The sequence below is a fragment of the Mycetomoellerius zeteki genome, unplaced genomic scaffold, assembly GCF_001594055.1.
Source record: "Mycetomoellerius zeteki isolate Tzet28-1 unplaced genomic scaffold, Tzet1.0 scaffold77, whole genome shotgun sequence".
Classification (NCBI taxonomy): Eukaryota; Metazoa; Arthropoda; class Insecta; order Hymenoptera; family Formicidae; genus Mycetomoellerius; species Mycetomoellerius zeteki.
Genome location: NW_017257797.1, coordinates 83,156 through 95,413, shown reverse-complemented (window position 1 = coordinate 95,413; position 12,258 = coordinate 83,156). Strand labels below are relative to the sequence as shown.

The window sequence follows — 12,258 nt, the reverse complement described above, 5'->3', positions numbered from 1 at the left end:
CCTACCTGCTCTCGGCCTTATATCGTCACAAATACTTTGAATAGGAATTTATCCTTTTGAGAATATATTCTTGGATAGTTTATCTATCGCATTTAAGCAATAAAAAAAAATCAATTTTTTTGACCTTGTAAAACAGACTACCGCCTTAATAAATCATATCCTTACCGCTATTCCTCGATAGCTTTTGAAATAATTATCTATATTACATCATAGAACTGGGAGCATTAAAGTTGCTTCCTCCAATTAAATATCTTACACATCCAATTCCTTATTGGTGAACAGTCTTTTTTTATTAGTACAAAATCGGAAAACGTTTGTAGACGTCGTATTACAAGTATATTACGAAAGCGTTAAAATATGCACGCAATCCGACACATTCGTTAAACATTTTTCTAATCATGAAAAAACGTGCATATATCCAATCTACTAGGGTTAGAATCGAACATTGCTCACGTTTATTTTGGCCAATAAGCGCTTATTTGTGCTCACTCTTTTGCTATCCTACCTCGATGCAAGCATTTGTGAGCATGAGTATGACGTCACGGATGATGTCATGAACGCATCTCTGAGCGCTTACACCGCCAAAGCGAACAACGTGAGCATGCTTATAAGCGCTTAAAGCGTGTAAGCGTGCAAACCGAACGCAGCCAGAGTAGACAAGGCATAGGGGCCCCTGTAAAGTCCAAGATACAATGCGAGAGAATAGCGATAGCGATAGGAATAACACGATTTCAACCTATCAGAAACTGTGTATTCCGATATATCCGATTTCTGATAGGTTAAAATCATGTTATTCCTATCACTATCACTATTCCCTCGCATTGTGTCTTGGGCTTAAGTGGAAATGTTAGGCAAAAGAAAGGGAAAGAATACGAGATGGCCATCTTTATCTTTATCTATAAATGTTGCGCGCGCATCAAACTTTGAAAGCTGAGTAGGGCGGCATCGATATATTGCTCTCCTCAAATCTCCTCACTTAACAGTGAAAATCAACAGCGCATGCGCAATTAAATAAGGATGCTGATGGCCATCTCTAGAGTAAGGCACTAGATATGTAGGTATTCTTATCCGCCATCTTGGTTCCACTTGATTGATAGGTTATAGTACGATTAGTGACAAAGGTACATGTTAAGAAGAGAGTTTATCAAATTTTGATAAAAATACACTGAATCGATGCATTTTCGCGTAAAAATTTGACAAGAAAAAAGTGTCACTCCGTCCTGCGAACCGAAATATTAATCCTTAAAGTGGGCGACTATTTAGGTTAGGAAATTTGTGACAGCAGTGGTTCACTGCGTTAAAAACACAAATTCACTACTTTTAAAATACGAATTCACTACTTTAGCAGAGAAAGTTAGGTCATGACAGTAGAAATTACGTCTGTAACATGAAAAGCAAAGTACAATAATGCGATTTTGGGAAAATTAATAAAAAATTAAAGAATCATGGTGTACATTGTCAAATCACATTATATTATACTTTACGTACAAGGTCCACTTGCCACCAAGTGTCTACTGTATAAATTTGAGCGCATTCGATTCACTTTGACAAAAGTTATGCTCAAAAAATCGAAAGGTGACATAATTTTGACCGGTACTGTATATACTATTATGTGATAGTATTATAATTACTACATATAATTACTAACAGAATCTGATGGCAGATTGGCAGCAGAAACCAAGTAGGATCTGCACACACAATCTGATGGTAGACTGAGCAGAAATCGAGCAGATCCTGTTTCATAATATAATATAAATATAATAGAATAATATGTTGTATATGCATTTATTTATATATATTTAAATTTTAATATGTAAAATATATTTACTTTATTAATAAAATTGGTAAACCTTTACATTAGAGGACACTTCTTCGATGACCTTGATCTATGTTATGACCTTGATCTTGACATATGTTATAATATAAAGGTGAAGGTACTGATGAGTACTGATCAGTACTCATCAACTTTTCCTTATAAATTAATCGGCAGTCTTTTATAGTTTCTAAGATATTTAGATCTTCGCCTTACTTAAGGGGATCACACCACTTGTAGCGCGAAAAAATAGGTCATTTTTAGGAATTTTTTTTATGAAAACTACTAAACTTTTTTATAATATCAATATATCATCTTAAAGTATAGACAATAAACATCTTTTAGGAATTTCTTTATTGAAAAATATTAAACAGTTTAATTATAAATGGCCATCATATATAATAAGTTTTTAAAAAGTCGTTTCGCGGTGACCAACACTGTGGCGAACTGGATCATCTGAAACAAAAAATGGAAATGGATTTAGTTAAATAACAACATAAACTAGTCTTTAATCGTTCGATGTAAAAAAATATGCATTTTTGACAAAATGGCGGATAATCAAAGTTAATGGTTCGATTTTCTCTTAAAAAAAAACGGCCGTTTTTTGGCTGTATAAAAAAAAGTTTTGGTCGAAAAAAAAATCGAACGATTAAAGACTAGATTTTTATGTATTGAATAAGCCTGCAAAATTTCAAAAAGATCGGTTCAGTAGTTTTTGAGTAATTTTGGTCACCGACTTGAGAAATGCCATTTTTAGAAAAATGCGTTTGAAGTTTCAACTTCAGTTTACACGAAGAAAACAATTTTTTTTTTAACTTACATTGAATCATCTATTCCGGGCCCATATAACAGCTCTTCCGCCGACATTGCCGATTCCAAAATATCAATTCCAAAATATCAATCTTCCCTCACGGGTGCTTTCGGCCGCGCGCTTCTCTGCCTGCAAAATCCGGGCTCTGTCCGTTTTTTCCACGTATGCGTGTGCATTATGGCTACAATTTACTCCGATAGAGTTGAAAAAAAATAAAAGTGACTTCGATCCTTCATTGAACAATCCAGCTGCAATGTAAGCTGACAGGTTTACAATAATCGCTCCATTTGATACGATCTTCGGGCTTATTTTCCAAATTAGTTGATTGAAACTTTCATTATTATTTTGATTGAAGCCACCAACACATCTGATATTCCACACTGCTGTCTTCAGACACAATCAGTTCATTATTGTTTTTCAACTTCTTCGCAGATGTGCTGAAAGACTCACTAGATGACTCAGTAAGATTCGGGTTAAAAACGTTTTTTCGTTTTCTTGTTCGCGATTTTCTTAATCCTTCTTCCCTTCTTAATCCTTGCGAACCTTTTTTTCGATTCATATTTCGATAAAAAGAATAATAACTTCACTTATAATATATACGGCGCAATTTTATACTTTTCGAGTCGTCGAAAACCGTCGAACGTTCGAGCTCAACTGACGAATTCAAACTACAAAAGGTAGTGAAAATTCGTTTCTGGAATGTCACGTGTTAGTTGAATGCCAGGTATATGACCTGGTATACGACCTGGTATACGACTCTTTTTGCAAAACAATGGATAGAAACCGGAGAGAGGGGCCGAACGCGGCAGGCGGCAGTGTTGCCAGTCATCTGCGTAACACACGCTTCTCTTTCAAAGCCAATATCTCATTCAATTTTATTCGGATCGACTTCAAATTTTGAGGACATATTTTTAAATAGTTATACTTCAAAAAAATGCAAAAAAAATTCGATTTTTTGAAAGTCACAAGTGGTGTGATCCCCTTAAATGATTCCCTCCTGTCAAGGGAAATGAAAGTCAGACGCCCCTGAAGCAGAGGGGAAGGAGGTGGAGTGAAACTCACTTCGCGTGGAAGTCGCGCGCCCCTAAGCAAGAGGGGAAGGTGGGATGGAAATCGCGCGTCCCTAAGCAGAGGAGAGGAGGTAGAGGGAAAGTCGCTTCGCGTGGAAAGTCGTGTGATACAGAAAATAATGAAATTTTGAAAATGAGTTTTATATGAATATATCTCGAAAACTATAAGAGACCGCCGATTAATTTATAAGGAAAAGTCGATCAGTACGCTCACCTCTATAACGTATATCAAGGTCAAGATCATCGAAGAGGTCCCCTAATATAAAGGAATACCATAAAATTTTTTTAAACGATTTCCTTAAAAAATGTAATGGAAATGTCATTTAAAAAAATTTTCTCAGAGTAAAAACGTTACAATTTTAATACCTACAAAACAGCAGGATCTGCTTAATTTCTGCCGTCAGTCTGCCGTCAAATTGTGTTGTGCAGATCCTGCTCAGTTTCTATTGCTAATCTGCTGGCATAGAACGTCAACAAGTGTTCTGTTCAATTTTTGTTATCAATCTGCTGATATAGAATGTTTAACAGGTATTGTTGACAAAACGAAAGCAGAATGCGACCTCAGATGAGGTCAATCTGCTGACATTCCCTGATTTGCTGTCAGTCTGCTATCAGTCTGCTGACATTCTGCTAACATTTTTCTGCTTACTGGGTACATAGATTGAGATAAGATCTTAGTTTTTCGTAGATATATATAGTTGGACGTAGAGTAGCGTTGTTTGTTTGAAAAACCAAGAAGGCTTTTAGCGTTTCTTCCGCCCTTAAAAAACGCCACTCTATGTCCCACTACGAATATCTATGAAAAACTAAGGATTTCTGAGATAAACAAATCTCACTCTACATCCCACTACGAATATATCTATGAAAAATTAAGAATTTCTAAGATCTTGTCTCAATTTATGTAGTTTTCTGTATTTTTTCGTAAAATTTTTTTCCGCTGGGGCAAGAAAAACCATTTTGCATTCGAAAACTATAAAACTTTAAAATCAATAATAATAAAATCGAAGGGTTACGAGCCAAAAATTTAAACTTTAATATTCAACGACAAATACAAACATATGTTTCGACACCGATCGGGTCATTATCAATGTAATAAATATAAATATAAAAACAAATTTTAAACGAGTAACATACTTTGGCGATTTTAAAAAAAATAGAAATGATTGGAAATGCTGTCTATTCGTCGATAATACATAATATTCAAGTATTCTGTCTCATGTGCAACGTTAATTATCCGAAAATATTAGTCATGTGCGGAATTTTCTGTTTAATTCATGTCTGATGGGAATCATAATTCTGTTAATGACATAAATTATGATTAAAATTAAAAAATAAAAATTTTTTTCTCAAAATTACAGAAAGACAAAATAAGTATAAAGTTATACATTAATCATAATTAAGATATAAAAATACACTGATGTATAAAAAACTATGTATATTATTGTGTTTCGGTCACAAACGAAATGCAAGATTATACATAAAGTAAAAGAATATTTACCTAAAAGTAAGTCAAGATTGAGCTGTACTAAGTCCTCATTAGAAAAATATGGTTGCGATTACATAGTCAGTTAATAAAAAGAAGACGACTCAGGCAAAAATATGTTAGAGTTATGAGACAAATTGATGTGACATACAAGAATAGACGTTAAGTATTAAAATGATGGAGAAAAAGGAAGAAGGTTGTATGTAAAATGAGAAGGAAGGGGGACAGGGTCGGCGAAGTAAATTTTTTCTATGTATGGAGTTTCGGTTGGAGTAGGAAGACAAGGGGTGACATTAATATTTTAGATTGTTCTTTCATGTATATTTTTTCATATATTTTATTTTCATGTTTTATAAAGCAAATGTTACTGTTCTCATTTTGTTTTTAGTTATAAAATCGTTCATTAGTAATTCTAAATCTAAATTTTTGGCAATATCCTGGTATATGTGTAAAATTGCTATATTACAATATTTAAACGTTTTTGTAACATTATCACTCGAAGAAAAGTTTTTAGACGCCTAAGGGCGGAAAATGACCTTTCATTAGAACACGACGAATCTGGAATTGTTAATAATATTTTAATTAATTTAGTGAAATCGGATACGAGACTTCGAATTTCCGTGTGAATTAGGCATAATGCCGGCTGCACACCAGCGCGATATTCATCGCGCGCGATACGCGATATCCAATGAGCATATAGTTTTAGAATGAGAATATTGGTAAAGCTGTACGCTCATTGGATATCGCGTCGCGCGCGACAAACATCGCGCTGGTGTGTAGCCAGCATAACATTTCGTCCTTGTTTGGGCAGCCATATTAGAATATATGTGCATGAGCCATATATGATGTGCGTGTATATATGTGCACGCGCGTGTTCAGTTATGTTGGGTTGAGTACGTGTAGCTTGCGTCATCCGATGTTTCATCACTGAACTATCAGGATATTACGCCTAAAATCGGGATTGCATTTATGCATGCACTATGAATGAAGCCTTCCATTCTTGTTCTCACTATTACTTCTGACGAGATATGGAAATCCACCTTGTCCATGTATGGAATTCCATAGCTTAGAAATGTGTATGTGTGGAGTGCTCCAGATCGACCCTACTGAAGTCGCCGGTCCTGAAAGGGGGTAAGGTTAGGAAGGGGAAAGACAATGACTGAGAGAGAGGGAGGAATAAGAAAAGAATTACATGGGGAAGAGTGACTGTATGATTTGGAGATAAGATTCTGGTAAGGATTCCGTTTCCACTTGCTTATTTAGACCTTGCTTTTGTCTTTTAATGTGAACCATCTCTGAATCAATCTTTTATTATATGAGGATTCATTGTCTAATATTTTAATATCTTTACAATTAAAATTGTGATTATAATTGACACGATGATCGGTGACAACTGTTGGAGAGCCTGTTTTTTTATTAATGTCAGAGATGTGTTCATGCAATCTCGTTTTCAATTTTCTTTTGGTTTGGCCCACATAACTTGCTTCGCAATCATTACATGAAATTTTATAAACTACATTTTGGTTGGATAGTAATTCGAGTTGATCTTTTCCTTTTTTTTATTAAACTTTTTAAAGTGTTAGGGATAGTATTTGCTAGTTTACATCTAAATCTCATTGAAATAGGCAAGAAACTTTCAAAGATTGTTTTTACATACGGAATAATAAAGAATTTATCTTTGATATGTGTGTGTGCAAATTAATATGTACTTCCTTAGATTTGTTTATGTGATATTTTATTATTTTTTCCATGGTAGAAAAAATGAACTAGATTGGATACCCATTATTTAAGAAAATGTTGACTGCATTGATTAAATTTTTTTGGTGGAAACGGGGATAATAGGATTATTTTTTATCGACCATACCAATAATCACGCCCCTTTTGTGGCATAATGGGTGATGTGAATAGAAATTAAGAAATCTACCAGAAAAGGTTGTTTTATGATATCTATCAAAAACGATCTTTTGATTCTCAATAATAATCAAGGTATTTAAAAAACTTAATCTTCCCTCATTGCCAACTTCCATCGTGAACTGTAATCTCTCATGGAAGGAATTAAAAATGTTCAAAATATCGTCAATACTATCCAATGGTGCTGCTAAAATGACATCATTATTTAAAATATCAATTCATCCATTTTACATTTAAAATGGATTTGAAAAACCTATTTTGCATTTTGCATTTTAAATAGATACGCGATTATATACTTTTTTAAAGTATTTTACAATTAGTATTTTAAATGCAATTCGAAAGGCATTTTACCCAGCTCTGCGTAAGCACTAGCCAATCCAACACTTCATTACTGCTTACATCTTACTACCTTAAGTTTCTATATGTCACGACTCTAATTGTGTCTAGTAGTAGGTATCGGATCTTACAAGAGATGAAGCTGCGATATGTTAACTCCATTATTATTTATAATAGAAATTACCTCAAGCGCCTGAACAATTGCTTCCGCATCTGCTTGAATTGCCGATATTGCCTCGTTCTTGGTCGTGTTTGGACGCATTGTGATTCCGCTTTCGTCTATAGTATCTTCATCGACATGGATATTTAAGGCTTGGAATTGTTGCGCAAACATTCCAGGATGAACTCTAATAATCTGACTGTCATTCAATTGGCTGATAAAATGTCCCTGTGAGAGAAGCTGTCGAGTCTCTTGAATGGACAATGGAATTGGATTTCCGTATTCATCTGTGATCTGAAAGTAATAATAGATTCTACAAATAATTCAAATTAGACTCTAATGAATAAATCAATAAAATAAAAAAAAGTATTTTAGAGCCAACACAGGTTGTTGGCGTGTAAAAATATATACTTTATTAAAAAAAAGATAAATATATATATGTTTCGAGTCTATTTTGGATCCTTTTCAGTATAACCTTAATATTAATCTTCACAGGAGAAATAACATAACCGCAGTTTTACTAATAAACTTTTAATGATATGAGCGCAATGTCGAGCACGATACGGTCGGCACACGATGATGCTGTCGGCGCGCGTAATACAATACCACGGAGATAAAAAGGAAGCGAATAAATGCGAAGACAAAGTAATTTTATTTTATACATTTATTTTTCATGTAATGCATTATATACAATATTCTCTAAAGCGTACACTATTAATTTACATTCAAATATTTGAGTTTTTATCGTAAATAGTACACAAAGTATTTGCCGCTTCAAATATTAGTGATGCAATTTTGCTCTAAATAAGTTACAAAATATTTAAATTTTTCGCTTACGCTATTTGTATATTGACACAAATCGAAATATACATGATCGACACATTGTTCGAGCTTAAACATAAATGGTTGATGTATAAACATGTATCACATAATGATAATTTCACGTTATCCACATCGCGTATTTTAATTAGTTCAATCACAAGATCTCAAACCATTCGATGACGATGGGACATGTCAATGACTGTCAATGTCTGCCCGTTTTTCGATGAATGCCGTCCGCATTGTGCGCATGTAGCATGAGGCAGGACGATGCGATTACTTCGGTTGTCGCCAATTTCTACATGGGATATAAGTCCCACAACGATTTCGATCCAGGTATTTGTACACCATCGGTATCAATGCAAATCTTCTTTCCATTATTGACCATTGGTGCAGCTGATACCGAGATCTGGAGATCGTGTCCCGAAAAAGGACTATTTCAGCTTTTCAAATTTTTTCAGTCGTACGTGCGACATATATGTGTAATATATTATACATATAAAGCGTTTTGTCCATTAAGCTGCTATTCACAATGCCTTCATACAATTTTAATTTTAAAATATAAAATTAATATAAAATTAATATAAAATTAGGAACGAAAATGAACTTTGATGTGCATGCGGATGTAATTTATCAAAAGAACTAAGAAAGAACATGGGTAATAGGAGTCAAACGCGGAAGACGTTGCGCAAATAATACGACTATAAAGCGTAAAACTTCTTTATTTTATTAAACGCGCTTACATATTTCGGCTCATTTTTGAGCCTTCTTCAAAGACAACATATATAACTCACATATATAAAATATAACAAATATTAACTTGTCATGGTGACTCCCCCATATCGAGAATATAAATGCCAGAATTAAACTCAGATAAGAATGAAATAAAGAAAAAAGAAAAGAAATTTTGGAAATCTCGAAATAAAGAAAATGAAAAATTAATGTATCAGAAAATTTTGAAATTATAATTGATTATCCCGAAAGTTAGAAAGCTCACCATGGTCACAAGGCATCATATCGCAAACATTACTACTAATAATTAAAAAACCGTTTCTGATATGTTGGCCAGTCAGTATCAGACACAGTGAGTCACTGTTTAGATTTAGTTGGTCTTTATTGAGATAGCAATTAGAAAACTAACGTTAAAAACAATAATAAGATTGAAAGACCGCTAATGTTAAACATAATGCTTTAAATTAAGAAGCGCCATAATGGTCAGAACGTTAAGATGTTGAACTATTGTAAATTCATTTAAATGAATTAATTTCAGAAATGATAATTGCGTGCCGATATGGTTGTCGGACTTTCAACGCAATCAAATCTGAAAATATTAATAATTCCCCCAAATTTCCCAACTTAAAAACTGTAATAAACTTATTGCGAAAAATAATGCCTCGGCTCTTCTTAATTTAAAGCATTATGTTTAACATTAGCGGTCTTTCAATCTTATTATTGTTTATACACGCGCGCCGAGAAATGCGTAACTCTCTATACATATCAATTATTGCGAAGAATAATGCTAAGGTCTCGGTAGTCTAAAGGCTTAGGACGCTCGCACGGAATGCAAGAGATCCGGGTTCGATTCCCGGCCGAGGCATTATTTTTCGCAATAAGTTTATTACAGTTTTTAAGTTGGGAAATTTGGGGGATTATTAATATTTTCAGATTTGATTGCGTTGAAAGTCCGATAACCATATCGGCACGCAATTATCATTTCTGAAATTAATTCATTTAAATGAATTTACAATAGTTCAACATCTTAACGTTCTGACCGTTTTGGCGCTTCTTAATTTAAAGCATTATGTTTAACGTTAAAAAGTTAATCAAATTCAAAAAGAGGAATTTTGAAAATAATTTAAAATCAACGCCAGAAAGACTTCTTCCTGTGTACGAGCGACTTTGACTGACTAGACGCGACAACAATTCGACCTTTTATAGCTTGTCGATGATCGGGAGGTAGGCCTTGAGAAGCCCCTCCATATCCGTCTGCATGTTAAGTCCGTGGGTCTGTCTCCTGATGAATATCATTTCCGAAGTCAGTCTCTTCCTGAAGTGAGGTTCCTCGTCCAGTATTGTAACGTTGTCCCAATCAAACTCATGGCTCTCTTGCAATCGATGCTCCGTTATGACGTTGCCGGTAGACGTGTTCCATCGAATATGGTTCTTGTGTTCCGTGACTCTTGTTTTTAGCTGTCTACACGTCTGTCCCACGTAACTCGCGTCACAGTCCTTACAAGAAATCTTGTAAACTACATTCGACTTATCACTACGCGGGATCCTTTTATACCCTAATGAATTCTCGCAATTTGTTAATGCTATAAAACGACATCCTCATATGACCGCTCTTTAATCTATTTAACTTCTCAGCCACGAACGAAAGGAACCGTGAACCACGAAGATTGCACTACATCAATGCTATTCTCCTTAACTACATTCTTCCTATTACTAGCCACAATAACGTTCTTCAACGATTACTAATTCTCAAATATAAAGTTCAATGGATAATCATTCCCTAACAATACCTTAATTATGAAACAAAAGTTACCAAAGTGAAATTTGGGATTCGAAAGCAGAACTACTCTATCAACTAATCCCGCGATTGTACCTATTTTTTGCGAAACCGGGTGCTGTGACCAAAAGTTCAAATATCTACCTGAAAAAGTCGGCTTGTGGTACCAATCGAACTCTATCGTCTCATTATCCCTAATCACTACAACATCCGAAAAATTTAATCTATCACCCCCCACTTCCATAGTAAACTGAAGCCGTGGATGCTGAGAATTAAAAATCTCAAGAATGGAACTAACCGAATAATCAGGAGCCGCCATGATTATATCATCAACATATCTATAATAAAAGGGCAATGAGAATCTAATCGAAGACAAAGCTCTACTCTCCAACCTTCGCATAACTAAATCCGCGATGACGAGAGACAACGGGGAGCCCATAGGCGTACCATAATTCTGGTTATAAGTAACACTATCAAAAACAAAGAAAGTAGAATCCAAAACAAAATGAACCGCTTTAATGAATTCCTCTTCCGAAAAAACAGCAATTTCTAGAGATAAAACGCCAATGGTCTTTGATACAGTCCATCGCATAGTCGATGGGAACGTTAATGAAGAGGCTAACGACATCCAATGACATTAACTGGAATTCATCACTAAGCTCTACCATCAAGTTCCTTAACAAGTTTGAAACTATTTTCAATATGACTATCCTCCTTAGGAATTGTTTTAATGATAATATTATGAAGAAACACTGCCAACGAATACTATTTATCGAAGAAACTATTATACGAAAGGAACAATCCTGCTTATGTATCTTCGGAAGAGGCCCTCAGAAGTATTCCATCATTGCATAACAAACCTCTATATGTGGATTCCGATATATACTTTTTTTCTTTCCAACTAATAAGGCACGTAAGTTCGTTACTATCCTCCTCGTCGGATCCCTTCTAACAACCTCATACGTATTCTCGTCCTGAAGCATCTCATTTATCTTGGAAATATATACCTGTCTATCTAATGCTACCGTCACACTACCGTTATCCGCACGAGTAAAGACAATCCTGTCATTCACATCCCTTAAAAAGGTCCTAGTGTCTTTCGCTAGTTGCAACAACCTCCTATCTATCTCCGTACGATGTAAGGGACAAGAAGCTAAGTTATTCAAAACCGAAAGGGAGTGGTTCGAGAATCGCGATCCGTTCATCAATAGATAATTTGTAAATATTACTTTCGATACATTTAATAAGGTCGACCGTTAACTCTAATCTATTGTTCGAAGATAAGGCAAAGTTATCTCCCAATTGTAAAAAGTTCTGTACGTGGGAGGTATGGAAACAGTTGACAG

At 34.7% G+C, this 12,258-nt stretch overlaps 1 protein-coding gene across 1 annotated transcript in view; it reads right to left on the bottom strand.

The window, feature by feature from the left end:
* Positions 1–7,911, bottom strand: part of LOC108729591 (uncharacterized) — an 11,951-nt gene extending 4,040 nt beyond the window's left edge. Inside the window, exon 1 of the mRNA XM_018458760.1 lies at positions 7,609–7,911. Within this exon, the coding sequence (XP_018314262.1) occupies positions 7,609–7,758 (150 nt within the window). The 5' untranslated portion in view covers positions 7,759–7,911. The remainder of the gene's footprint in view (positions 1–7,608) is intronic.
* Between the last annotated feature and the right edge of the window lie 4,347 nt (positions 7,912–12,258).